This window comes from Daktulosphaira vitifoliae, unplaced genomic scaffold (assembly GCF_025091365.1).
Source record: "Daktulosphaira vitifoliae isolate Bord-2020 unplaced genomic scaffold, ASM2509136v1 Scaffold_1, whole genome shotgun sequence".
Taxonomy (NCBI): domain Eukaryota; kingdom Metazoa; phylum Arthropoda; class Insecta; order Hemiptera; family Phylloxeridae; genus Daktulosphaira; species Daktulosphaira vitifoliae.
The window spans coordinates 32,616,002-32,640,592 of record NW_026099572.1 but is presented as its reverse complement, the minus strand read 5'-3'; the positions used below and the strand labels follow the sequence as shown (position 1 = coordinate 32,640,592).

The 24,591-nt window shown below is 25.9% G+C and overlaps 4 protein-coding genes and 1 long non-coding RNA gene across 10 annotated transcripts in view; 3 read left to right on the top strand and 2 right to left on the bottom strand.

Annotated features, from left to right (window-relative positions):
- LOC126894232 (NK-tumor recognition protein-like) overlaps positions 1-24,591 on the bottom strand; it is a gene marked incomplete in the record, with an annotated part of 135,127 nt that overhangs the window by 83,034 nt on the left and 27,502 nt on the right.
- Positions 4,270-6,963, top strand: LOC126894240 (G patch domain-containing protein 2-like). The gene is made up of 11 exons (XM_050665103.1): positions 4,270-4,511; positions 4,577-4,651; positions 4,746-4,822; positions 4,893-5,020; positions 5,116-5,241; positions 5,318-5,505; positions 5,599-5,771; positions 5,831-5,958; positions 6,070-6,186; positions 6,311-6,396; positions 6,469-6,963. The coding sequence occupies exons 2-11, from the start codon at positions 4,582-4,584 to the stop codon at positions 6,570-6,572; spliced, it is 1,197 nt and encodes a 398-aa protein (XP_050521060.1). The 5' UTR covers positions 4,270-4,511; positions 4,577-4,581; the 3' UTR covers positions 6,573-6,963.
- LOC126894243 (uncharacterized) lies at positions 8,155-14,572 on the top strand. Of its 4 annotated transcripts, XM_050665108.1 has the most exons (9): positions 8,156-8,442; positions 8,586-8,847; positions 9,068-9,191; positions 11,179-11,339; positions 12,635-12,769; positions 12,968-13,117; positions 13,184-13,345; positions 13,418-13,650; positions 13,717-14,572. In XM_050665108.1, the coding sequence occupies exons 3-9, from the start codon at positions 9,080-9,082 to the stop codon at positions 13,781-13,783; spliced, it is 1,020 nt and encodes a 339-aa protein (XP_050521065.1). In that variant the 5' UTR covers positions 8,156-8,442; positions 8,586-8,847; positions 9,068-9,079; the 3' UTR covers positions 13,784-14,572. The 4 variants fall into 4 exon arrangements, with proteins under 4 accessions (XP_050521066.1, XP_050521065.1, XP_050521064.1 ...); XM_050665109.1 differs by lacking the exon at positions 8,586-8,847 and having other exon boundaries at positions 8,155-8,442; XM_050665107.1 differs by lacking the exon at positions 8,156-8,442 and having other exon boundaries at positions 8,477-8,847.
- LOC126894242 (V-type proton ATPase subunit d) lies at positions 14,663-16,314 on the bottom strand. Its single transcript, XM_050665106.1, has 3 exons — positions 16,183-16,314; positions 15,243-16,038; positions 14,663-15,187 (listed from the first exon to the last, which is right to left on the bottom strand). The coding sequence occupies exons 2-3, from the start codon at positions 16,026-16,028 to the stop codon at positions 14,918-14,920; spliced, it is 1,056 nt and encodes a 351-aa protein (XP_050521063.1). The 5' UTR covers positions 16,029-16,038; positions 16,183-16,314; the 3' UTR covers positions 14,663-14,917.
- Positions 16,516-23,851, top strand: LOC126894248 (uncharacterized). 3 transcript variants are annotated; one of them, XR_007701357.1, is made up of 5 exons: positions 16,516-16,988; positions 17,064-17,297; positions 19,460-19,526; positions 23,270-23,363; positions 23,459-23,851. It is a non-coding gene; the product is annotated as an uncharacterized LOC126894248 (long non-coding RNA). The 3 variants fall into 3 exon arrangements; XR_007701359.1 differs by lacking the exons at positions 16,516-16,988; positions 17,064-17,297; positions 19,460-19,526 and adding an exon at positions 17,816-17,852; XR_007701358.1 differs by lacking the exons at positions 16,516-16,988; positions 17,064-17,297; positions 19,460-19,526 and adding an exon at positions 18,181-18,351.

The window sequence follows — 24,591 nt, the reverse complement described above, 5'->3', positions numbered from 1 at the left end:
ACAAACTTCAAAACGCTACAGAATATTTACTATTGAATATTAATAAGATATTTTTTTACTAAAATTTTTCTTAAATTCTACTCTACAAAATAGCTATCTTAGATTTTTTTTTTACATTTTATTTAAAATTTAAAAATAATTAATATTTTTAATAAAATGTAAAAAAATTAATTATTGAGATATAGCTATAGACCTAACATATAACTATTATTTAAAAAAAAAATCAACTAAAAATATTAACTGGATCAAAAGTTATTTAAGTTGTCAGTGAGTGGTGGGCCACTCTGTATACGAATAAATAAAATTTGGTTAAATTAAATCTGCAATAGATTGTTGTTATTATCTAATTTATAATTTTGCTTTTAAATTAATTGGTTTCAAAAAGTCAACAACTGTATAAATACTATGTACTCATAATAAAATTCTATCAATTATTTTATAAAAAATATGTATTTTTCTTAGTATGAATTTTTATAAAACTATTTAATTTTCTATATATATTTGCGCGTTATAATTACACACATATACGTTATTAAATGACAATATACATAACTAATTAGCATATTTAATAAATAATAATCTAATCAAGAAAATTATTGGCCTATGACAAATTTTGAATCAGTATTTCGGATGTTAATGATATTTTTAAATATAGAGTGTGTTTAGTAAATAAGGTAATAGGTTTCTACAGTTCTCATTGTTTGTAATAATTTACCTTTTTCCTTACATACTGAACAGTCTGTATAGGTGGAAGAGTACGGCCAGAAATTATTTATGATAAAAATAACATCTGCGTCTCACCTCCAGCCATCACTATATCCAAAAGTTGTTATCTACCAGCCATTTTCTTGATTAGATCATTATGTATTAAATATAATAGTTCATAATGTATGTGGCTATTTAAAAATATTAAAGTTGACAATCTTATAAGGTATATGGGATGAACATGAAAAATACTTTGATCAATTGAGAAACACATGTACCAAAAAGAAAATTATTAATAATAATTTCAATTTTTCGATTAATTAAGTAGTTTGTGATAAATGAATTACTCTATATATAAGATTGAAGAACATATTAAGACTTCTTTTTATAGAACAAAATTTATTCTTATCCATGTACAGCTTTTCCACTAAAAAATAAACAGTTTATATTGGCTTATTTCATCAATGTAATCAATAAAAGATCGAATTACATTCAAATCTAATCCATCGAAATATATTTTAAGTGAACTGATAAAGTCTTTTGTATTCTCAATACTAAATACGTCAACTGTTGTGTAAAAGTTAGAATCGTGTGTTGCATTAAACGTCGTTGATCATTGGGATTTGTCGTTAACTGCTCTCTCTCATTCATATATAAAAGTATTTCGGCCTCGATGTGGACTATATGCTTTACTTAAATATATGTATAATAACTACAAAAAACATAATTATAAACGAATTTTGAAATTTTATTTTTTATCGCATAGTGACGTGTGCGTGTCGCATTTTTCTCAGTTAAAGATTTCAACGTCTGTACATTAATACTAAATAACAACAATAAAAACCAGTGCGCTTATTTTATAATATACAAAAAAAAATTAATTAGTAGATCAAACAAGGTGTTTTGGCATTACATTATAAATCTTTACTAAGTTCGTATGCAAAATTTTCTGATAGAAGAAGTAATTTATTCATAAAACTATTAAGATAGAATATAACACTATTTAAGTGGAATAAGTTCTCAATATATGATTTTATGATGGAAATGTATAAAACGTTGTTGGGGAGCAACAGACTTAATAATTCTTCAAGTATTTCTAACCATCTCATAGTAAAATCTTTAAAATTCTTAGCTTCTTGATTTAACAAATACATGAAACGCTGAACGATTAATCTCAATATGATAATTTGTATGAAATCAAAAATGGACGTATAGTACACTTTAAATGATAAAAAATGGTGACGCGATTGTATTAAATATATAATACAATAAATTTTTTCCTATCTTATAATTGGTTGGATACTTTTACTCAACTAGACGTTAATTCAGCAACATCAACTTTGTATGATGCATTACACTTCTCTATTCTTCACTGGGTTCTACGTGTTAACTATAATAAATCTAATTTCCCTAGATGGTTTTTTAAGGATTTGATTGATACAGTGTTCCAAAAAAGAAAAGCCTACGCCATTTTTAAGACAACACGTAATTTACTCGATTACAGAAAGTTTTCTCTACTACTTGCAAAATACAAATTTTTATCGAAAAATTGTTATAGAAAATTTATTGAACAAACTGAATCTAATTTTTGTATGAATCCAAAAAAAATTTAGAACTTTGTTAGAAAGAGTAAATCTCAACAGTCAATTCCTAAAACAATTAATTTGAATGGGTTTACTAGTACTAATAGTATAGAAGTTGCTAATTTATTTTCTAAACATTTCTCTTCGGTATATGTGATATTGATAATATGTCGGTTTCCACATTTATATCATGATCTTCCAAGCAATTGTTTTTTTAATGTTAGTGGTATCGAATTAGAACTAAATAAATTGTACGGTAACAAATCAGTAGGACCAGATAGTATCTCTGGTGAATTTCTGTACATGTTACGTTCGTCTTTATCGTATCCATTATGGCTTATTTTTCGTAAATCACTAGATGAAGGTATCTACCCAGATCTATTTAATCTTGGTGCCATAACACCAGTACTTAAGTCTGGAGATAGTTCTAATGTTAATAACTATAGACCAATGTCATTATCTAGCCATATAGTCAAAATTTTTGATTTATTAGTATTGCATTCTATTAAACCAGCTATAAATTCGATTTTAATTAATGAGCAACATGGATTTCGTCCTGGTCGTTCAACGACTACAAACAGTCTAGTTTTTACATATTTGAGGATTTTATGAATCGCTCACAAGTAGATGTAATTTACACAGACTTTACCAAGGCTTTTGATCGCGTTGATCATAAGTTATTAATGAGAGTGCTGATAGATTCAGGTTTTGGTGAACCATTATTGTCGTGGTTTGAATCATTTCTACGAGATCGTAAGCAATTTGTTAAGGTACTTGGTATAAAATAAGACATTATTGATGTACCTACTGGTGTTCCACAAGGTAGACATCTTTCTCCCTTGTTATTTACATTATTTATCAATGATATTAAAATTCACTCGTTAACTGCCGTTTCCTTCTCATTGCTGATGACCTCAAACTATTTTTAAAAATTAATTCATTTAGGAACTGCTTATTATTACAGGACGATCTTAATTCTCTGGTAAATTGGGCTAAAAATCGTGAGTGGAGCTGAATATTTCAAAATGTCATTCAATGTCGTTTTATTGAACTCGTAATCATATTAATTACTTGTATAGGGTTAATGATAATATATTGTTATCTGAAATTTTTGGAGGCAAAACCAAATTAAATTAATAACCATCATACTTAATTTTTAAGGTTTTGATAACTCAATTAATCGTTTTATGTAGTCATCTGATTTTTAGCTATCTCAGATTAGTAGAAAACTAGGTGACCACCATTATCCACAGACTATCGTTCCCCAATCCTACTATAACGTTTAAGTTAACAAAGTTCAGCTATTTTAATTAAATTAATTAATTAGTTAATGAAATTGATAATATACTTACCACGTTAAACTTTTCTCTAAATAAGTTTCTCTTTCCCTCTATGAACACATTTAAATTAAAAAAAATAATATACTAGAGTATTAGGCGAAAACTTTAATTTTGCGAGATACCATTTACAATAAACATGGAGTACAAATTTAGTTATTGAATTAAAATAACTTGGGATTTTTTTGTGACTCGAAATAATTACAACATCGACATACAAGTTAATTGTTTCACTAACTTGTAACACCATTTTAACATATACCTATTTGAAATTTAATACATAAGTACGCAATTTAGTAAATTGAATTTACCTATATGCATCAAAGAACGATCCAATATAATCGNCTTACATGCATCAAAGAACGACCCAATATAACCCCGCGAAGACTTATGAAAATACGCGGGTCGGTGACATTCTGTCGACCCGACCACAATTGCGGTAATATGTATTGACAGGCGGTCGGTTCGTAACACGGTAACTATTGTATTGATAACGTTGGTCGTATACGATATCAAAAACCGACCCAGGTCGGGTATATAGACACACCGATTATTTTTTTACATTGTTTCATTATTACCAAACCTGATAGTATTAATTATTTATTGTGATTCTTTTGCAAATTGTTTTCAATTATTCATACAACTAAATTAAATGTTGCGTTAAACTTATAACAAATTAATTTATTGGTTAAATAATTTATTATATTAACATAAAATTAATTATTTATTAATTTTACTCTATTAAATAATTTGTTAGGATGTTTACTTTGCATATCCTTCAGTTATTGTATTAACATTTGACTCAACAAACAGACTTAACAAATTCATATAGTTAAAAGTATATAAATACATTTCATTCAATAGTGTTTAATTGTTCTAGCATGAGGTAAGTTAATATTTAATTTACTTAATTTGTTTATTAATTTGTAACCATTTTTTTATTATCTATAGTATAAATGGATAAGTTAAATAAATTTATTCGACCTATAGGATTACGAAGACGAACAAGATCAGCCAGTAGTGTTGGTAATTTAACTCATTGCTTTTATTTTTTGTATACAATATATATATAAACTTAGATATATTTAAATATATACAAATTTTATACTTTATGTCATAGCTTATCCTGGAAGTAAGGCTCAAAGTGATGATTCAAGTAGTAATTCTAAAGACGTAGGAATTTCAAGTATTTATCATGTGAGTATTGTAATTATAAAGATAAATATTTGTTCCTAATTTTCATTTAAAAATGAATGTTAAACATTAGAGTGACTCTGATGATATAAGTGGTGCACCTCAATCGGTTCCATTTGCTTTGCTATCAAAACATTTAATGAATTTGGAATCTGATTCTGTCAATGAAAATTTAACTCATGGTAAACCATTTACCAGAAGGTATAATAGTGCCACTCTTAAAGTTTATTATAAACATTTTAGAGTTAAATATATATATTGTTTTAGTTATTTTAATTAATATAATTCATTTTAAGGAAACGGAAATTTAAAAAAATGATAGTTGATCCAGATGTAAAATTTACTTCTCGTATTGCTACTGGATGTTCTCATAGCAGTATTGAAAAGAAAAGAACTACACGTCATTCTGCTAGTATGCCTAGGTATATAATTTAAAACTTACTAATTTTTCCCATCTTTTTTAATTTCAAAATTAAATTAATAAAATAAATGTTGTAGAAATTGTGGTTCATTAATATTAGCTATTGGCAAAAGGAAGCGTAGTAATCGTGAAGTTCTTACTAGTAGTAGTGTTCAAGGTACTTCTAGCACTAAAATAATGGATGTTGATATTGCAAGTAGTTCAAGTAGTCTAAGTTCATCTGAAAGTGAAACTGGAATATTTACTAATGATGAAGGTAGAGAAGGTAAGCTTAGTGTTAGTAGTAATTAAAATATAGCTACTGTATCAATATAATAGTAATTTTCAAAAGTATGATATTTTTCATTAAATATTTTAGGTGATGATGAACAAAGTGATTGGGTTGGTAATGCATATGGAGCTGGTGGTATAACTGATGATGATACTGAACCTATGAAAATAGATTGTCAAAGACTTTTATCTGTAAGCTTACAAAATAATGTTATGACGGATGGACGAGGACCTGGTCGACTTCCATTTTGGACAAGAAAAGTATTTTTCCAATTATTTTAAATTATATATATATTTATATTTTTTGTTGTGATATTTAGGCTGGAGATAGAGAAATCAGAGGCGGACTTCGTAGAGTAAGATCTGTTAAACCAAGTTTTTCTGTTTTGACTTCTGCTAATGAAAAGGTTTCTCAATTCTTACGAGATCCAGCCCAATCAGAATTAAGGTAAAAAATATAATGCAACCCAATGTATAACCTGATAAAAATTCTAATTATTGTGTTTTCATACAAATTTAAAATATATTAATCATAATTTTTTATTTTATACTTACCCAGACTGCATCCAATGCCTAAAAATGAACAGGACCAGCTATCTCATCTGGCAGAAATGTATTCTCTTCATATGCAACTCAATGATTCCCCAAAAAGAGGAGTTACACTTACAAAAACTGAGTATAATTTCAAAATTTATCCTTAAAATTTATGGCTTATTATTTATTTAATTGANAACTGAGTATAATTTCAAAATTTATCCTTAAAATTTATGGCTTATTATTTATTTAATTGATTTTTTTAGTAATACAATTCAAATGGACCTTGAAACTCCTTTTTCACGTCTGAATCCCTCTAAAGATCATAAAAGAAAGAAATCTGCATCTTCAGGTAATATATAAAATCTTAAAAATTGGAAGTTATTGTGTATTACATTATAATAAAATGAATTCATTTTTTTAGAACTAAATTTAGGTTTACATGCATTACACAATCAAGCATGGCAACCTATCATATCAGATGATAAACCCAGCACTTCTACTCAGAATTCATGTCCAAATGATTGAATGTGATACTTTCATATATATATTATTATATTTTAACTATCAAAATCTTACTATTAGCTTTAACCATATCTATCATTTTGAAGGCTTAAAAAAGCATCCCAACTTTCAATATGTTATTATTGTTGTTAAAAAGTGAAAATTGTTAATTTTTCAAATTAATTAATTATTTTTGCCCTTAATTGTTATTATTTATTATAAACTTAGATGATTACATTCATTTAGTTCAATTGATAACAAATTTTTATTTATTATTTTTTTTTAATTTATAATGTTAAGTAACAACTTTTTCAGCTCTAGACTATTACACTTGTATTTTTCCTATTACTACTACTTGTAATATCTTTGCTTATGCTAGTCTGATTTTTTAAAATACACATAAAAACAAAAAAACATTTTTCTCATAATTGTGACTATGATACTAATTAATATTTATTACTTATAGTAAATTTATCTATAAGTTTTAAAAATGGATGTATTTAAATGTTTTCATGTTTGCCGTCAATCTGAATGTATATCTTTATTTTACAATATACACAGCTTTTAATTTCAATAATTATATTTTATTACTTATAAATGGTTGAATTAAGCTAAATCTTAATTTTTTTTTCTATATAAACACCTTTGAAATGACTTAAATATAATACATCAAATAAATCTAATATTATTCTTTTTGTATTAAATAGTTTTTATAATTTCATATGGAAATTATTGATGGTATTTCAAATTGTTTTGAAAGTATATTATTTAATATCATCTTATTTATAATTATTTAGAAATTAAATTTAGATACGACTTTCTAAAATAGTTATTTTAAAAAGTCATATATACATTTTACAAGTTTATAGAAGTTGTTTATTGTATAATTATAATAAAATTCATACATTCAATAAACTCTAAAATTTTGAAGTTCTTAAATAATGTATAAAATTATATAAGTTTAGAACATAAATGAACGGAACATAATAAAATTTACATGAGAAAACAAAAGCTAGTTTCATTAAAATTTGAGTCATAGCGGATTAAATTAGATCTGTTAGACATATATACCGACTGATGATTCTAAGCTTGAAATATCCTTTTAAATACTTTCGATTATATTTTAAATAATTTAGATATTTTTTATGTAAATGTAATCTAAAATATAAAAATCATCCAATTAATATATATAAATTTTGCAGTAAAATTTTGATCACCACAAGCATCTATTCAGTAAACTTAGTCCCCTTTAAATGGATTTGGTTAAATGAAAAACCGATCACTGGCAAGCCGTAGTAAATAGTAGTATCTCTCCATATTTTAAGTTTAGGGACAGCTGTAATCGTTGAATAAAATCAATTGTAAGTTATGGCCTTTAAATGACTTTAACACCATAACCTATATATTATATACAATATTTTGAGAACCAATAGCTATATTTATCATTATTAAGAACCACTGATTGTGTATTCTAGAAAACCCACCAATCATGTACCAACTAAACATTGTTTTGTCATACAGGTAAAGGGTCGCGGTACCTCCAAACCGTTTTTTCCCGCTAAAATCCCTGTACAGTGCATAGCAATTTCCAACGAAATATCACTGTACCATACAGAGGTGCGAGATTTGTTGACACATTATTTTGTAACTAAAAGATTGAGTCTATTGTCTGCCAACAGATGGATTGTTATTGTTGTGAATTTCAGTGGTAATAAATACAGTTATTTTTCCGTTGAAATTCAAAATTTACATGTGATCTAACAGCTTTCAACTTAATAATTTAATTGTTTATCAGCTGACGAATTTTTCAAACATTTGCCGCCTAACTCACGTCCAACATAACGCGATTTTGGCGGCAATCCGTTTTGTCATAGCTCACGAGAGGTTAAAAAAGGTTAGTTTATTATTGACGATTAATGATCATTGTTGACATATATGGTGGATTTATGTCATGCTATTAATTATTACCTTACAATATTTCACTTCAGTGTAACTAATTTAAATTTTATCAAGCTAACGTTGTTAAACATTTTGTAGAAATCAGGTGTTAGCATCCAAATTTTTTAGAAGTAATTTTATTGATCAGTATCTGATACTAAATGAAATTTTGTGAAAATTATGTCAAGTGTTCAATAATAATTTAGAAGCCAAAATTTCAGAGTAATAGTGTGCACTGTTGATGTTTTCATTGTTTTTGCAAAATCATCAAAACATTTTTGATGCCGCTATATTATTAAAATACGCCGGTACTAAGCAAAAAAAAACACTTGTTGAAGTTAGCCAATCATATTTCTTTTAGGTAGGCATTACTTTATCTACTCACGAATTAAGTGCCAAATTTCAGCATAGTTTTACTAAATTTTTCTATTTTTTTAAATGTTATGAAAGTTCTTAAAATTTATAAACTATACAAATGAAGCTATTAGGTGGTTCTTTGATTACTCATAAATAATTATTAGGAATGATTTATCTATTACTTTTATTTTACTGCTCTAAGTTAATTTATTTTATTATTTCAGACTATTATTATTATGGAAACTCCTCCATTTAATCCAGAGCCAACAAACCGAATTATGACAAGGAGTGTATTAGCTGAAATACCCACTAGACTTGGACGTTTATCTATGACTGATCCTAATCAAGGTAATTTAAATTGTTTAATATTTTATATAATCAGGGTTGGAAAAACCCAATTTTTTTTTATACCCAACATGTTAGGTTTTTATACAGAAAGTCCAAAAACCCACAGGGTTTTTCAATCAACCAATTAACCGAGTATTTTTGTAGAAATAAACCTGACTTCAATAATAATTATTTTATGGCATAAAGAAGCCATTTTTAATTTTAAATAAAAACATTTATGGATAATCATTTTTTTTTTATACTTCAAAATAATATGCAAAAAAAAGAATCTCAGTTTTTAAACAATTCGTCTGGATTTTTTTTGTCAACCATAATGATAACACATTCTTATCCTTAACTTTTTAGTATTAAGTCATTACTAGTTAATTATAGTCTTATCCATCTTTCTAATAAATTAACAAACCCATTTCAGTATTAGTTTATTTCTTAAGCTTGTGTTCAAAAAGGATAAGTTCAAAATTGTCAATGATATTAAAGAAGTAATATTTATAACCTATTAAAATGTTTCTTTATAAATAAATCCTAGTATAATCTATTCCTTTTAAAATGAAATTCATCTTGAGCATTTCTTGAATTAATTGCTGTTGTAACTAATGTACAAAATAGTCTCCTAACATTTTTAATTTTTATTTAACAATAAATTTATCTTTTTTGTTGTTATATTGATAATTTTACTATACCCTATAATTACATATATACCATAATGATTAATAATCGATACATTACATTATCAATATCAATAATAGTAGTTTTGTCATGTTTTTTATTTGGATAGTGCACTTAATATCGTTCCAACTTCAATTTGTCTTTTCATGGATAATTTGCTTATATTTTAGATAAGCCTGTATTTGCTTCGTTTTATTTTAGGTATTGTAAATTCTTATATAAAAAAACTCATATTTGATTTGAACTTGTCTTCTTGAATCTACAGACTGTTATGGAATCAAACTGTAGTTTTCAGCTGTTTACATTGCGCTAAAAAAATTTTCTTCGGAAGTAAACTTATACAATTGAAAAAAAAAATCAAAGGTGTGATTCATCAAAAAATATGTATAAATTCATATTATCTTTCCTTTTTAATTTAAAAAGTGACAATTCTTGATTTATACAGTTCCTTTAACAATTAATTTGTGTCATTTTTAAATTAATATACTCAAAAATTGGTACATTTAATTATTATATAACTATAAAAAAAAAAAAAAAATTATTTTCTTACATCATATTTGACTATTTTATGACAATTAATTTGCTTATATCTAATATTTCAACATGTAATATATTCATTTTTTGGCAAGAGCAAAATTTTACATGATTCTAAATACTTTTTTTATTTTGGTTTTTAACTTATAAGTCATAGGCCAAAATGTAATATGTAATGCCTGTATAATAATATTTTTGCACATTATGTTTTTTAAATTAATTAAAAGTCTAAAAAGATGTATTTCTTCCAAATTTTCCCTACTTCAAAAGTTCTATATAAGAATAAATCATTTAAATAAAAGTTTGAAAAGATCTTTCAGTAATTATAACAGCAGAAGTAACCATATCCCATTAGCATCCCTTATAGAATAATTATGTTATCTTAAATGTTTTATCATTTTTAATCAAAATTGTCGTCCAATTAATAATCTATAACATACTTAGAGTAGGTAGGTATAAGAACCAAAGGTTTTGTTGCTTTTTTTTCTAAAAATGTAAATATAATTTTTGTTTTATTATTTTAAAAATATAAATGTATGATAAGAAAACCCATGAAGTTTAAAGTAATTTTTTGGTTTGATTATATACTTAATTTAACTATATTAGGTGCATTATAGATATTCAGTCACATCTATCATATAAATAAGCAGGAATGTGTTATCAATATGAACACAAATTAATATTGCTCTAAATCAAATTTAAATGTTTTATTTAAAATCCCTTATTTAATGGCACTATCCCTGTCATTTCTTAATTCTTTTCTAATTTTATTGCTTTGTATATTTAGGTCGAACTGATCACCATGTCAATATTATGAATACAACAATTGCTAATATGCCTACTTCAATGATGACTCCATCTCCCAGTCCTGATGAACTTATAATACAACAACGTGGACGTCGTAAAATACCAGTGACTTTTAGCCCTGATATTGATTCTATTAAACAAGTAAAATTTATCAACTGTTTTTTCTATTAGATATTAATATAAAATATTCATAATAGTAATTGTAATTACATAAATTTTAATATTTTTACAAATTCTTCTTCTCTCCTCAAAGGCTTCTTGCCTTATGGTTCCCAATTAAGTGTGTTCTTCGTTATTTCATTAAATCTCTAAATCTATTCTAACCAGATTATTTTTCATCGTTCAAAAATTTACTAAAGGAATTTTCTTTCTTGAACTGCCAGTTTTTTTCATCCCCCTTTGGTTTTGACCTAGTTTTACATGTGTATAAAAATATTGGCTTCACTAATATCTTTTATAATTCTGATATTTTTGATAGCTACTTAGATCCAAGAGATTTCTGTGATAAAAAGTAGAATTTATTCCTAGCTTTAATCTGCAATCTAATTTCTTTGTAATAATTATTGTAACTATTTATTTCATTACCAATTATTTTAAATCTACCTATTCAAAACAAATATTCTCAACCCTTAAAACTCTATTTTATTCCAGTGTATAAGCTCATAACTACCATATATTTAGTTTTTTCTTCATTTATCATTAGTTAAATTTCTAGTGCATTGGTAATCAGTTCTTTCATAGTATTCTTTATGTCTACTTTATTTCATCTTATTATTTTTCTTTGTTATCTTGAACTTTTTTTATAAATTCTTCTTGAGCAACAAGGTATCTCCTTGTTTTAGTCTTTTTGTAACATCAAATTCTTTTGAATTATTACCTTTAAATTTGATTTTCATTTCAATTAGTGTACAGAATGTTATTAATTTTACAATAACTTGTTTCCTCTCCTTAATACTCTTAGGTATTTCTATCACTTCTAATTTCTTTTTACCTCACATGCATTGGTATTGTTTATGTTTTTCTTTATTTTTGGTTTATATGAATGCCTTATCTCCTTAGAATTTTTGTAGAATACTTTTGTGTCTTAATATGCTTCTTCTATTAACTCGACTTAATTACTCTTTGCATTTCATTTTGTGCCTGGGTTTGTTATTTTTATTTTCCTCACATTTTTTCACAATAACTAGAAGTTATGCTTTATACATTTCTTATATTGATTTCTTGAAGTTTTTTTGTTATTCTCGATAATGTTATATTTCATCTTGTCTTTTAACTCTTTTTTTATTTATTAAATATCAGGTGATTTTTTAGTTTATCTATGTTAGATCTGTGTATAGTTTTACTTATTTAGTTCCATTTTATAGGTAGTTTTATGCATACTTTCACCTTAACTAGAAATTTTTTTACAAATTAATGCTATTAATTATTATCAACAGAATAATCAAGAAACTCCTACAAAATCAAGCTCTTCTATTTTGAACAAGAGTTCTATTGTTCTTAGAAGTACACCACGGAAGAGATTACTACTTAATGATCCATTAGAGCTATCTTCACCTGATAAGTATAAAATTGTATGTATTTAAAAAGTAACACACTTTACATAATTTTTATTTATTAAAAATGTATTACTAAAAATAATTTATAACTATAGCTATTATAGTTTTACAACAATGATCAATTATTTTTAGAAATTCATATTTCTATAAAAAATAATATTTTTAATTTCTTTAAGTAACTTGCTCTTTAGATTATTACTTATTATTTTATAGAGTTCACCTAATTGTAAAAAATTTCGTACTGAATTTGCTGTTGAACTGCCTGAAGATAATTGTATATTATCAGCACTAAAAGCTTTATCACCAGATCAGTTAATTGGCGTTATTGGACAAATTGTGATTGACCACCCAGAGATCGAAAAAGTAATTCGTGTAATTTAATTTTTAATGCCATTGATTTTATATTTGTTGTTTTTTATATATTAATAGGAAATAAGATCTCATTTTCCAATTGCTGATTTAAAACCCTTAGAAGAGCGGATTTATTATTTGCGTCGTAATATTTATAAGGCATTGCCAAGTAGTCGATTGATTTCTAAAACAGATTCTACTGCATACAATAGGGTTTCTACACATGTTCTAGCATTTAAAGTATATTAATATTGTTATAAATGAATCTTTAAAAATTATTTAATTTTATTGTTTGATCTTTTTTATTTCTAGAAATGTGTAGTTGATCAAGGAAGACGTTTAGTTGACAGTAATCAATGGTCCGTTGTAATGGATTATGTGTTTATGGCTTGGAAACATGTTCGTAATACTCCAGTGTGGGATAACCCGCCACATAATGCTGCACGACGACAATGCTTCAAGTCATTGTCTGCATTGTGTATGACAGCATTGAAGCACATGAAGGAATCTTTAGACTTGAATAAACTTGAAAATTACAAAAGCCAGTAAGTTTTTAAAGAAATCTATTTAGAAACGGTAATTTAAAGAGATTTAACATTTTTATTAAATAGATTGAAATTACTAGTTGATGATAGTGAAGATATAGAATCATGTTTGGAGTTTTTAAACTACAATTAATTTTAATTATTTATAACAGTACTAGTTTTATTTGTACTATACAGTGATGACTTTTATCAAGTTACTGGTTCATGGCAACTGTCTTGAAGTCAAAACTAGTTATGTAATATTAATTTAAATACTAGTAAAATTATTTTTATTATATTAATTTAATGTTTCTAAATTGTATGTGATTATTAATTGTGTTTTATTTTTAATAATAATAATCTATTAAAAAATAATTTCATTAACATTTCCCACCTATTTAATATATCAATAAATTATTTACATGCATTTTAAATGTTAACACAATTTAATATAAAATCTAACTTGTTTTTCTTTTTATATTTATTGCACATTTTTTCACTACTTAAAAAAAAAAAATTTCTAGCTACCAATTTTTAATTTAAATTTTAGTGTTGACTTGAGTAGTTTTTATCACCAAAATGTATTTCTTTTGGGAATTACTTTAATTATGTTAAAGAAGTGTATTGATTATACACAGTTATTCGTGAATAAACCATTGTGTTATGTATGTTTCTTTTTGTGAAGACTGTCATAAGTACTGTTTAATATTTTGAAAGTGAATGTAATTGTAATTATTTTTGACTGTATAGTTAATATAACTGGCATAATTTATTTTAAGATTATAAGAATATTTTTTTTTGTTTAATATATGAATGAATTTATTTTGTAAGTGAAATTAATCTATACACAATTATCTTCATAATAATCTTAAATATTGTAAAAACTTATTCATTAAATGGTATTTTATAAATTATAATAAATAAATAAATTGAAGTACAATTATTTTAAACATACCTTATTTGTTGAATAAAATTGATCGTTTTATAAATTCATAATTTAATATTATCATAATAATATTCAAAATTACAAGAATTTAAATAAATAATATATGTATTTTGTTTTAATGAGTTTTATAAAATTAAACTTTTTGAAATTCAAGGAAATAAAACAAAAACAAGTATAATTAAAATAAAAGCTATTAACAATCTTCTGCCTTACTAACATTAATGGAATGATGAAAACAATGATTTTTTTTTTCTAAATTATCTAGTCAAAAAATCTAATATTACCATAAAAAATATAATTTATGGTAGTAAAAAGAAAAAATTTGTGACAATTTATAATATTTTACTTGAAAATTGGAATATAATTGTCCATACGGGCACGATGTTTTTGAGAAACGCATTCAGATATCCATACAACATTTCGACATTCTTGTTCTTTTAATTTCAAGTATGAGTAAAATACACCATAATGGAATTGACGCATGAATGCATTGACGTTTAGTTTAACTTCATACTCAAAGAAACGATCTTCAAGAGTTTTCTCTCCAGGATTAGTACCAGCTCCATCAAACAAAGCACTATATTCGGCAAAATATTCAGCAACAGCTTTCACCTAAAAAATATATCATTAATTTAATTCCATAGGCATTTTTATTGCTCTAAATTACTTGATCATAATCATCAGCTCTAGCTAAAGCTGCTAGACCATCTGGGTTAAGTTTACCACATCTCGGGTATAATTTGGCTCGATCATCTTTTGTTAACTCTGTACCAAAAGAATTTATAGTTATATTAATAGCTCTTCTATCTGCTTCAAAAGATAATATTTCACACATAGTATCAGCAGTTATTCCTCCTAACTTCTTGCAAAAGTCATAAAAAGATTCTAAGTAAGCCTTGTACAATGTATTACGAATAATTTCAATATTCATTTCATCAAGATCCTGTTCACTTATACAATCAACAAAGAATGGAGCCAATGGAGTATCTACAAGAACAGCATTATAAAGTTCAGCTGGGTTACCAGCTACATGAATAGCTTCCATTTGTTCAAAGCTACCCAAAGGATGACATTTTGGAATAAGTTCTGTAATTGGACGCTGATGTAAAGTACCAGTTATAAGAAGTATAATATTATCAATCATATAACTGTAAGTGATATAATCTAGAAATGTACTGAGGGGTTCTACAGCATGATTTCTCATATGTTGAAATTCTATAACAAGTTTTTCTCGTAATTTATCATCAATTACAGATACAGCCAATGGACTGGGTTCATTAGCTAAGAATTGACCATAATCAGTTGATTGTAAGTGCAATTTTAAATCATCCAAAGTCTCGCATTGCTCAAGATTAAGATAATCAGCATGTTTCAATATGCCACATTTGAAACCACGGCATAAACCTTCTAAGTATCCTCCGTCAATATTAAAGAAGCATCCAGTGTCCACCATTATGTTAATTCTGAAAAAATAAAATTGAATTGATTAAAATATATGTACACGCCCTGTTTTACAAAGTTTAAATTAATAATCAACTGACTTAATAAGTAAACAATGTAGTTTAAATAATTAAAAATATAATACACAGGGTAATCTAAAAACTTACGTTTAATTATTAGTTTAATACTGAGGATAAATACAGGCCAAGAAGTTTTATTGTTAAGGAAGAAATTAAAATAAAAAATGATCTATACAAGTACAAAATAGTACACACCTTAATTTTTATCATACAATTGCAATATAGATTACAAATATTGAACAATTAATTAAATGAAGTTAGTAACGATTTATAAAATGTATTTCAATAGATAACCAAAATGGTGTTCTGCATTGTTTACTTATAGATCGTGCTTTAGTCGCTTTCAAGTGCCAAAGTAACTGGTATGCTAATAGTATGCAAATACTATTGACTCGTTTAGAAAAGTCTAAATTGATCGGTTCGAGTTTTTCGCATTTTGTATAGACTAATCGAGTCTATACCGTTTCTATATTTAAAATAAACTTTCTTTTACTGAAGAAAATTTTTACATAACTGAAAAACAATTTTCAGTTTGAAAATTATATCATCACTATTTTTTGTCTTAAAAGGTTATTAACAATTTACAAACTATTTTTGCAGACACGTTAATTCTATGTTATCTGATCATAGTACCAAGGAGTCAGAAATAATTTATTAACTCATTTAAATTCCCTCTCTGAATTCATTTTGAAGGGTTTCATGTTATACTATTAATAGTGACGTATTTTAAAATGTAGCGCCTATTACGTCTAACAAAATGATTTATAGACACATTATTTAACGAAAAAATGTCTTTTAATAGTGAGAAAATATACAACAAATACCATTTATTTAAATTCTTTGAATATGACAATACATATTACCAGTTAATCGGACATAAATTGTGAATTGTAGTGAGTTACCTTTTATATTAAGAATTACTAACCTGTTCAAACGTTTTTCGTTCATTCAAAACATACTGTTTTTAGTGTGAACTTCTACGGATCAAATTATTACTACATTGCATATGACATTTAATACGTAATACTATTTTGAATTAACAAGAAAATGCTTCTTTCAAGTTCTATTGTATAGTAAAAAAGTTAAATTGTTTTAAAAGAAATATCCAGACTATTTTTAAAATTATTTGTGTAATGATTTGAATGGCAAAGAAATATGGGGATTTCCGTACAAATGATGAAGTATTTTTATGTTTAAATTACGTAAGTAATTTTAATTGTTTTATGAATAAAAAATAATATATTACATAAAATAACAATTTAAACTGTAAAGTAGAAACTAATGATGGGGTTATGTTTTCCAATTCTACAAAACCCGTTGAAATAATCTACTACTAGATTTCTTTTTAGGACACTAGTAATTTTTAGTTAGAAAAATTATCATTAAATAATTGACTAAAATTAAAATAATTCGCACACACCAGTGACGTAATTAGGAGATTGCCATGGGAGTATTTACACCTACCCCATCACACCCTCAAAACTATACCATTGACCATCAATATATAGACTAACTGTAACAGTACATTCTACGAACGTTATCATCTCTAATTTTTCCGGCATCTTGACTGCAATGAAATCGCCTTAAAACTACCATTGCACACAATAATGTTTTTCTCTCGATAACTCGTGATAAAATTAATAGTTATTTCGTTATGTCAGTTAACACAAATAACATTTTTATCACGAGAATAATAGGAATTTTACATTGGGTATAATCAGTCAAGTGATTGTTCGAGTACATATAACATCGAAATGGTAAATAATAAACGTAAATTAAATGCTCTTATTATTTCAGAAAAAGTTTGTTTAATAGATTTAGTTGAAAAGGATAAACGTAAAAATGTGAAATCTCCAAAGAGTTTAACATTTCACCGTATACATTATCCTCAATTGTGATATAAAATTATAAAATTTTAATATTTCATAATAGTGACACAAATAAATGCTTAAATTGAATTAAAACTTTCCAGAAATTTTAGCAGATTTTTCTTGTAATGATATTTTAAACGTGAACGTAACAGACTTATTTTTTAATTATATACCACATAAAACTTTAACGTGTTAAAGACAAATAATGTTCAGGTTGAAAATATGGATAACAATGACGTTAGGAGTAAATATGTCTGAAACAGAAAAAATCATTAAATCATTTATTATTGGGGTAAAACGATGAAACATAGGTGATTTATATGAATTAAATCTATACCAGTTGACTATGAGTCAAATAAAAAGGTTTGGATGACTTCATCATTAAGTGAGTGGCTTTTTTTAGAAAGTACTATAGGTATGGAAGGAAGCGCTTTTTTTTCTTTATCAATATTAGAAAACATTATTAAAGAGAAAAGCAAGAAAAAACAAACTGTAATGTCAGATTATTTAAAAAATAATTAATTTAACATTATGTATATATTTGACGGCGATTTTATAAATCCTTTTTTATTTTTATTAAAACTCAATTTTGAATTTTTTTATTTGTTGATTGATCGAAATACTTTTTGTTCGCCTTGAAATTCAACATAACAAGAGTCTACTGTATTAAAATACTTATAAATAGATTAGTACTTATCCTAAAATTATCATCGACCCACAAAATGCTTTGTAAGGAAATAATAAATAATGGCTTTAAAATTTATTTTAGTACTCCTCATTGAAAATATTCTAGAGCCACACCTGTTTTTAATTATTTTGGGCGTTATCATTGAAATTGGAATATTTATTACTGCCAAAAGAATTAGGTTAGATATGATTCAAAGGATTGCGTTGAACTACGCAAAAATGTAAATAGTTACAATTTATAAAAAAATAAAAGATATTTAATTGTATACCTATATCTAGATAGATATATAAACTAAATGAATGTAACATTCTCTTTAAAAATCACATCTTAATAATAAAATATAACATAAAATAGGTATCAAGGTTAAAGACGTAGTAACTCATAATTTTTATTCGAAAGTATTTACTATTCACATTAATTCAGGTAAAGATGTAATCTTTTGATACACCGTCAAACAGAGCCGCAACTTCCATAATAATGGTTGAGCTCGGGGTCAATAACATTTATTGATCTTAAAAATACAAGTTCAAAAATGATTTCTTAACATTTCATTTTATTTTTATTCAAAGGAACAAATATAAAAATTGTATGTACCGACATGTCTCAGGCACTATGTAATCAAATGTAACCACATATAGGTGTGGTTCCAGTAAAAGAATTAAGTTGAAATGCTAGGTTTCATTTAAAATGAAGTGTAAACGTTTTTTAAAGATAAAAACACTTTTAGTTTTTATATATTTAATTCGTATCTTCCTAAAAAAAAAATATTTAAAAAAATTTTCCATTGATTGAAGTTTTATTGAAGGTCTTTATCTCGAACTCTTGATAATTGAGGTCAATAATTAAGAAGGCAGAAGCTCTGGAACTTATGGGTAAGTAATCTAAAACAAATTTTAAGAACTAAATTAACGGAAAATAAGCAAATTATGACATTTTATTTTATACTCATAATTTTATTATTTGAACAGAGGTATTTAATAATGGCGTTCTTCTACCTATACTCTTCATGTCTTAATTCGGTCACGAAGAAGCTCATAGACATATTGATGAGTACCCATAATTATTGTCTTAGATTATGGATAGATTACTTCGATCTGAAAACGAATAGTTTTATAAGCATTCAAAATATTAGAATGTATTCTAAAATTTAGATATATTTCGAATATTGTCACTGCATGTGACAATTAACTTTTCTTTTTGGCTCGTACATTTATACAGCTTATATCCAGATCTTTGGAGAAAAATAGTTTTAAAATTATCCTTAGAAACGATTTGTTATTATTTTATTCTAAATAATTAGTTTTTTTTAAAACATTCAAGTAGTAAATTTTCCATTGTTGTCTTTACAAATGTGATTGTAATTTTGGGAGCAGACATTTTTTCAAAATTGTATATAGATTGATGTCTAGCAATTTTATTTTGTTACTATAGAAAATATTTTTTAATACTATTAAAGGGTGTTTATTTAGGCATATATTATTTATTTTTAAGATGTTTATGTTTAATATTAAATATTAAACATAAACACAAATTTTGTGTTCATTAATATTATTGGGAGGATTTAATAAATGCATTATCAAAACATGTCTAATAAACTTTTTGTTAAGTAAATCATATTTTTTTGTTAATTTAAGCACTATTTTTATTAAAAAAAAAAAATGATCAAAATAACAAATATTTCATTAAATCAACAGAAAAGTGGGTTCAATTAATAAAACTAATATTATTTATCTAACAAAAATATTATTAAACGTAAATCGATAAAAAATTTGTTAATTTTATTAAGAGGAGAAAAAATTGATAATTTTCTCGAGGTTACAAATATCAATTATTTAAAAAATTTTTTTATCTTTTTAGGCCTATTAATGGCCATAGCGACCTTCCTAAAGAGAAGATTTTTTTAACCATTGATACACCAGCGCGGGTGGTTAATACATTGTTGGAGAGACGTGAGTGACTCCAATTTCTGAACTGATCTGTCACTTGATAAATAAAGTCGCCATGATTAAGTTTCGAATCTAAAGCGCAGTGCGTATGAAATATTGTCACGACACCAACTCGACCACTTCGTCCATCATTTTTTTAAATTACTGTTTTGATATACGCGCAATCTGAAGAGGCTTAAACTCCTTAAAATATGCCATAGCCTTCCTCGCCCAGAAAAAAAAAATTATAAAAATTACATGCAACTTCATGTGAAAATATTTTCATATAGTAAAATATTAAGTTAGACCTCCCAAACATCTTAGTCAATAATTTACGCCTAAATAGACAATCTAAATTTTTTTAAACGGACTATTTTATTCGTACAATATACTATACTAAATAATGTAAATATAAATACATGTATAGTTGTATATATTTATTTTATATTTTTCTATATTTTATATGTTATCAAATAAATTTAATTCTTCGCAGTTAAATATTTAAAAATAATACATTACAGCACAATAATGATTACTAATTAATAAATAATTTTTATGAAACACCCACTATTTGAAATAATTGATTGATTGAGTGATCGACTGTTATGTATTTTCATAAATAAAATACATTTATATGACTTAGATAGTGCGCTGATAATAATGTAAATTCATGAATTTTACACTTGAGCAAAAGTTTATATATTTCAATCAATACTCAACCTTGTAAGAGATAAAGGAAATAACTATCAATTTGCTAAAGTATTTAACTAAATATTTAATATCTAGTTTCCTATTGGTCGTTTCAACAATATACATACAAAGCATAGTACCTAAAGTAAATTAAAGTACACGTAAAATAACAAAATTATCATCAGAAAAATAAATATAAAACGCTCTAAATTATTATTTAACATTATGGTTAATTTATCCTTTATTATTTGTTTAGTGCGTTAAATGGTTAAAAAAATTTCAATTTACAATAATGAGTTTATTTATGATTATTAAGAATTCATATAAATGTGTTCTCTATTTATTTAATCCAAAATAACATTGCTAAATACGGGTCAAAGTACTTATTTTCATTTGTCTTAAAAATAGTTTGATACATAGATGTAAAAAATTTATCCAAATCAAAAAATTTAATTAATAGAAGTTTTCTTTTTTAGCAAAACTTACTAATAAATGTTTGTTAGATTTTATATTTTAAAATTAATTTTTATTGTTACATAAAATATTTTTCTTCAATTTTAGAAGTATTACATTTTCTTGAGGTTTTTACATAAACTTATTATACAGGGTGTTAAAAAAGTAAGAAAACAGGTCAATCGTTACAAACAATGACAATAATAAAAATTCCTTCCTTTAGTTACTGAACTGAATATGTTGTTTTATGAATTTTAAATAACACATTTTTTCTTTAGCAATAAAACTTTTTCAAAGAATTCAGACCAATATTTTAATAATAACAATCCGGGTATGAATCTTTTGACTCTAATCCCCAACCATAAAACAATAATTTATGACAAAATTTTCAGAGTTTCCCAATTTATTGTTCATTATTAAATTTGCACACAAGGCAAAAACATCTCTTACTGTTTAATCGTAAATCCATTTATATAACACTATTTTTAGTATATTATTTTTAAAGTACACGTGTGATTTGTCTCAAAATAAATATGTTAAGTTATACATTTTTTTTTTCAATTTTCAAATTTACATTAATTATTTATTTTAATAGCAAATTTTATACTCGTATTAAGTATGCCAAAGTTATAAAATTATATCCTTGAAATTTTTAGAAGAAACTTTTTGAGTGATGAAAAATATTTTTAAAGCCTAATCAATTTTTCAATTAATATTTAACCGACAGATCATTTTTTTTTAATCATAAAGTACATTTTAAAGGTTTTTAATTATATATAAGTTTTAATTTGTCAGACGTTCCAGAACATTTTTAAAATTTAAAAACAAAACTATTTTTGGTGATAAATATTGTGTTTTTTGTTTTGTCATCCGATTTTATACAAAAGAATAATTATTGAGATCATTTTTCATCAAAAGCAATGGCAATAGGTTTTTCCTGTATTGAATCACAAGTAATAAAAAATAAAGAAATCATATTTGTTATGAATTATGTAAATCATATTTATTTAATTTTACTAAAAATATATTTTCTGAAAATGTTGAATTTGCTTAGTTGTTTTACAAAGCTCTTCAATTCGTTTATAAATAAAAATAAAAATGTTTTTATTAAAATTCTGTACTTAGCGTACATATCAAAATTTGTCAAAAATATATTTAATTACCAAAAAAAGTACATAAATGTCCAATAAATTATTAAAAATACAAAGTTCTACGTATCAAAAACTGAACAAAAATACTTTTAAAATGATCCAAAAAAGGTATTATTCATAAAAATAATTAAATAATACACTAAAAAATGTATAAACGTATACTGTAATATATAAATTAGATTTTGTGCAGGACGAGCTATGCACTAAAATATTACTAAAAAAGTTGCAAATACTACAAATTCTAGTCCTAATCAGTGGTGTTATGTGTCATTACCATAAAATAATAAAACTTATGTACTATTTATATTATCCTATTAAGCATTTATTGCAAAAATACCACTAGCTCTATTTATTACAAACTAATAACATATATTAACAATTTTTTTTTTTTTTTAGTATTCAATTTATATATCTTAAATCAAATCAAATTATTAATAACAATAAATGTTGAATACATGAATTTTTTTCAAACATTTATAAACTTGACCAAGTTAGTATATGTGAACTGAGGTTATTTGTATATTACTTAATACTCTCTACTTTTAGTTTAAGACTTTAATAATACTAACTAACGAATAATTTCAGAGTTAAGTAGAATGCGTTTTGATATTATACTCGGATATGAACCACCGCATTCGTGATTCGTTAAAAAAAGTACTATAAAAATTCACCTCTAGTCACGAAGTTCCATAATCGAAAACGGCACAATTATACGATATTAGCGTATGCGAGATGACTATTTTATTTAATGTTAACGTGCAAGTAATTAATTTGCGTCTGAATTCATAGAAAATTATGCAATTAAAATGGTAAAGTGTACTTCACGGCTTGTAAAAAATATTACGCAGGTATATTGCTGTTAGCGTATGGGGAAATTGTGGAAAAAAATACATCCGTTTGTGCGTTACCTGCACGTCGAATGGGTTAAACAGCGGCGGCAGTATTTTTGATGAAAAGGGACTGGGAGGTATAAACACGAAGTGTGATCGTCGTTTACCGCGGCGGCCGCAAAATAATATTACTAATAGTAATAATAGTACGACAATAAAGACGGCAGCCGCCGCCTCGATGTGGAGTGGCCACCAACGTTCCGACCACTACCCACAACAGAGCCGAGCTGCAATTGGCCGAGGAGCCGTTCGACGGGAGGGGCTCAAATCCGCCTGTTTTGTCGGTCCCAGTTTAGAGGCACGAATCCCACACGACCTAAAAGATATCTTGGCACGTAACGTGCTCACGACGTTCGCATCAGTCCTTCTTATCGATCATCACGCTTAACGTAATACGTTCTTTATTAAATTTATTTGTTAATTGCTGCGTTTCAAAGTTGTGTCGTCTATTTGTTGAGTTCGATTATGATTTTTTAATATAAATGAAGAGAAGTTGCGTTTGTTCGAACAAAGTTTAATAACATCACTAAGATTGTTTGTACTTTTTCGAATTTTGAGCGAGACAATTTTTTGTGCGTTCCATGTAGTAAAAAAATCATTCAGTGTCAATTTGTATATTTTTAACTATTTCAATGGTATGATCAGCCACACACAGTCGAAATGAACGAATCTGTGACTATCTGCAGACAGCTACAGGCTCCGGTATACCATCACAGTAGTGTGCCGCAATGTACGCCCGCCGAAGAAGGCACCGAAGCCCAACAGCCCGTTGTAACTGTGTCCGGAGCTACTTGGACACCTTACGGCCAGTCGGCTACCGCGACCGCT

What these genes read in the sequence shown, in the direction of transcription:
- LOC126894240 (XM_050665103.1), top strand. Translation starts at nt 4,582, where the DNA reads ATGGATAAGTTAAATAAATTTATTCGACCTATAGGATTACGAAGACGA. An exon ending in CCAGCCCAATCAGAATTAAG is followed by an intron (nt 5,959 to 6,069) that starts GTAAAAAATATA and finishes ATACTTACCCAG; the next exon opens with ACTGCATCCAATGCCTAAAA. An exon ending in GTTACACTTACAAAAACTGA is followed by an intron (nt 6,187 to 6,310) that starts GTATAATTTCAA and finishes TGATTTTTTTAG; the next exon opens with TAATACAATTCAAATGGACC.
- LOC126894243 (XM_050665109.1), top strand. Translation starts at nt 9,080, where the DNA reads ATGGAAACTCCTCCATTTAATCCAGAGCCAACAAACCGAATTATGACA. An exon ending in ATATTGATTCTATTAAACAA is followed by an intron (nt 11,340 to 12,634) that starts GTAAAATTTATC and finishes TATTATCAACAG; the next exon opens with AATAATCAAGAAACTCCTAC. An exon ending in CTTGAAAATTACAAAAGCCA is followed by an intron (nt 13,651 to 13,716) that starts GTAAGTTTTTAA and finishes TTTATTAAATAG; the next exon opens with ATTGAAATTACTAGTTGATG.
- LOC126894242 (XM_050665106.1), bottom strand. Translation starts at nt 16,028, where the DNA reads ATGGTGGACACTGGATGCTTCTTTAATATTGACGGAGGATACTTAGAA. An exon ending in GAGCTGATGATTATGATCAA is followed by an intron (nt 15,188 to 15,242) that starts GTAATTTAGAGC and finishes TATATTTTTTAG; the next exon opens with GTGAAAGCTGTTGCTGAATA.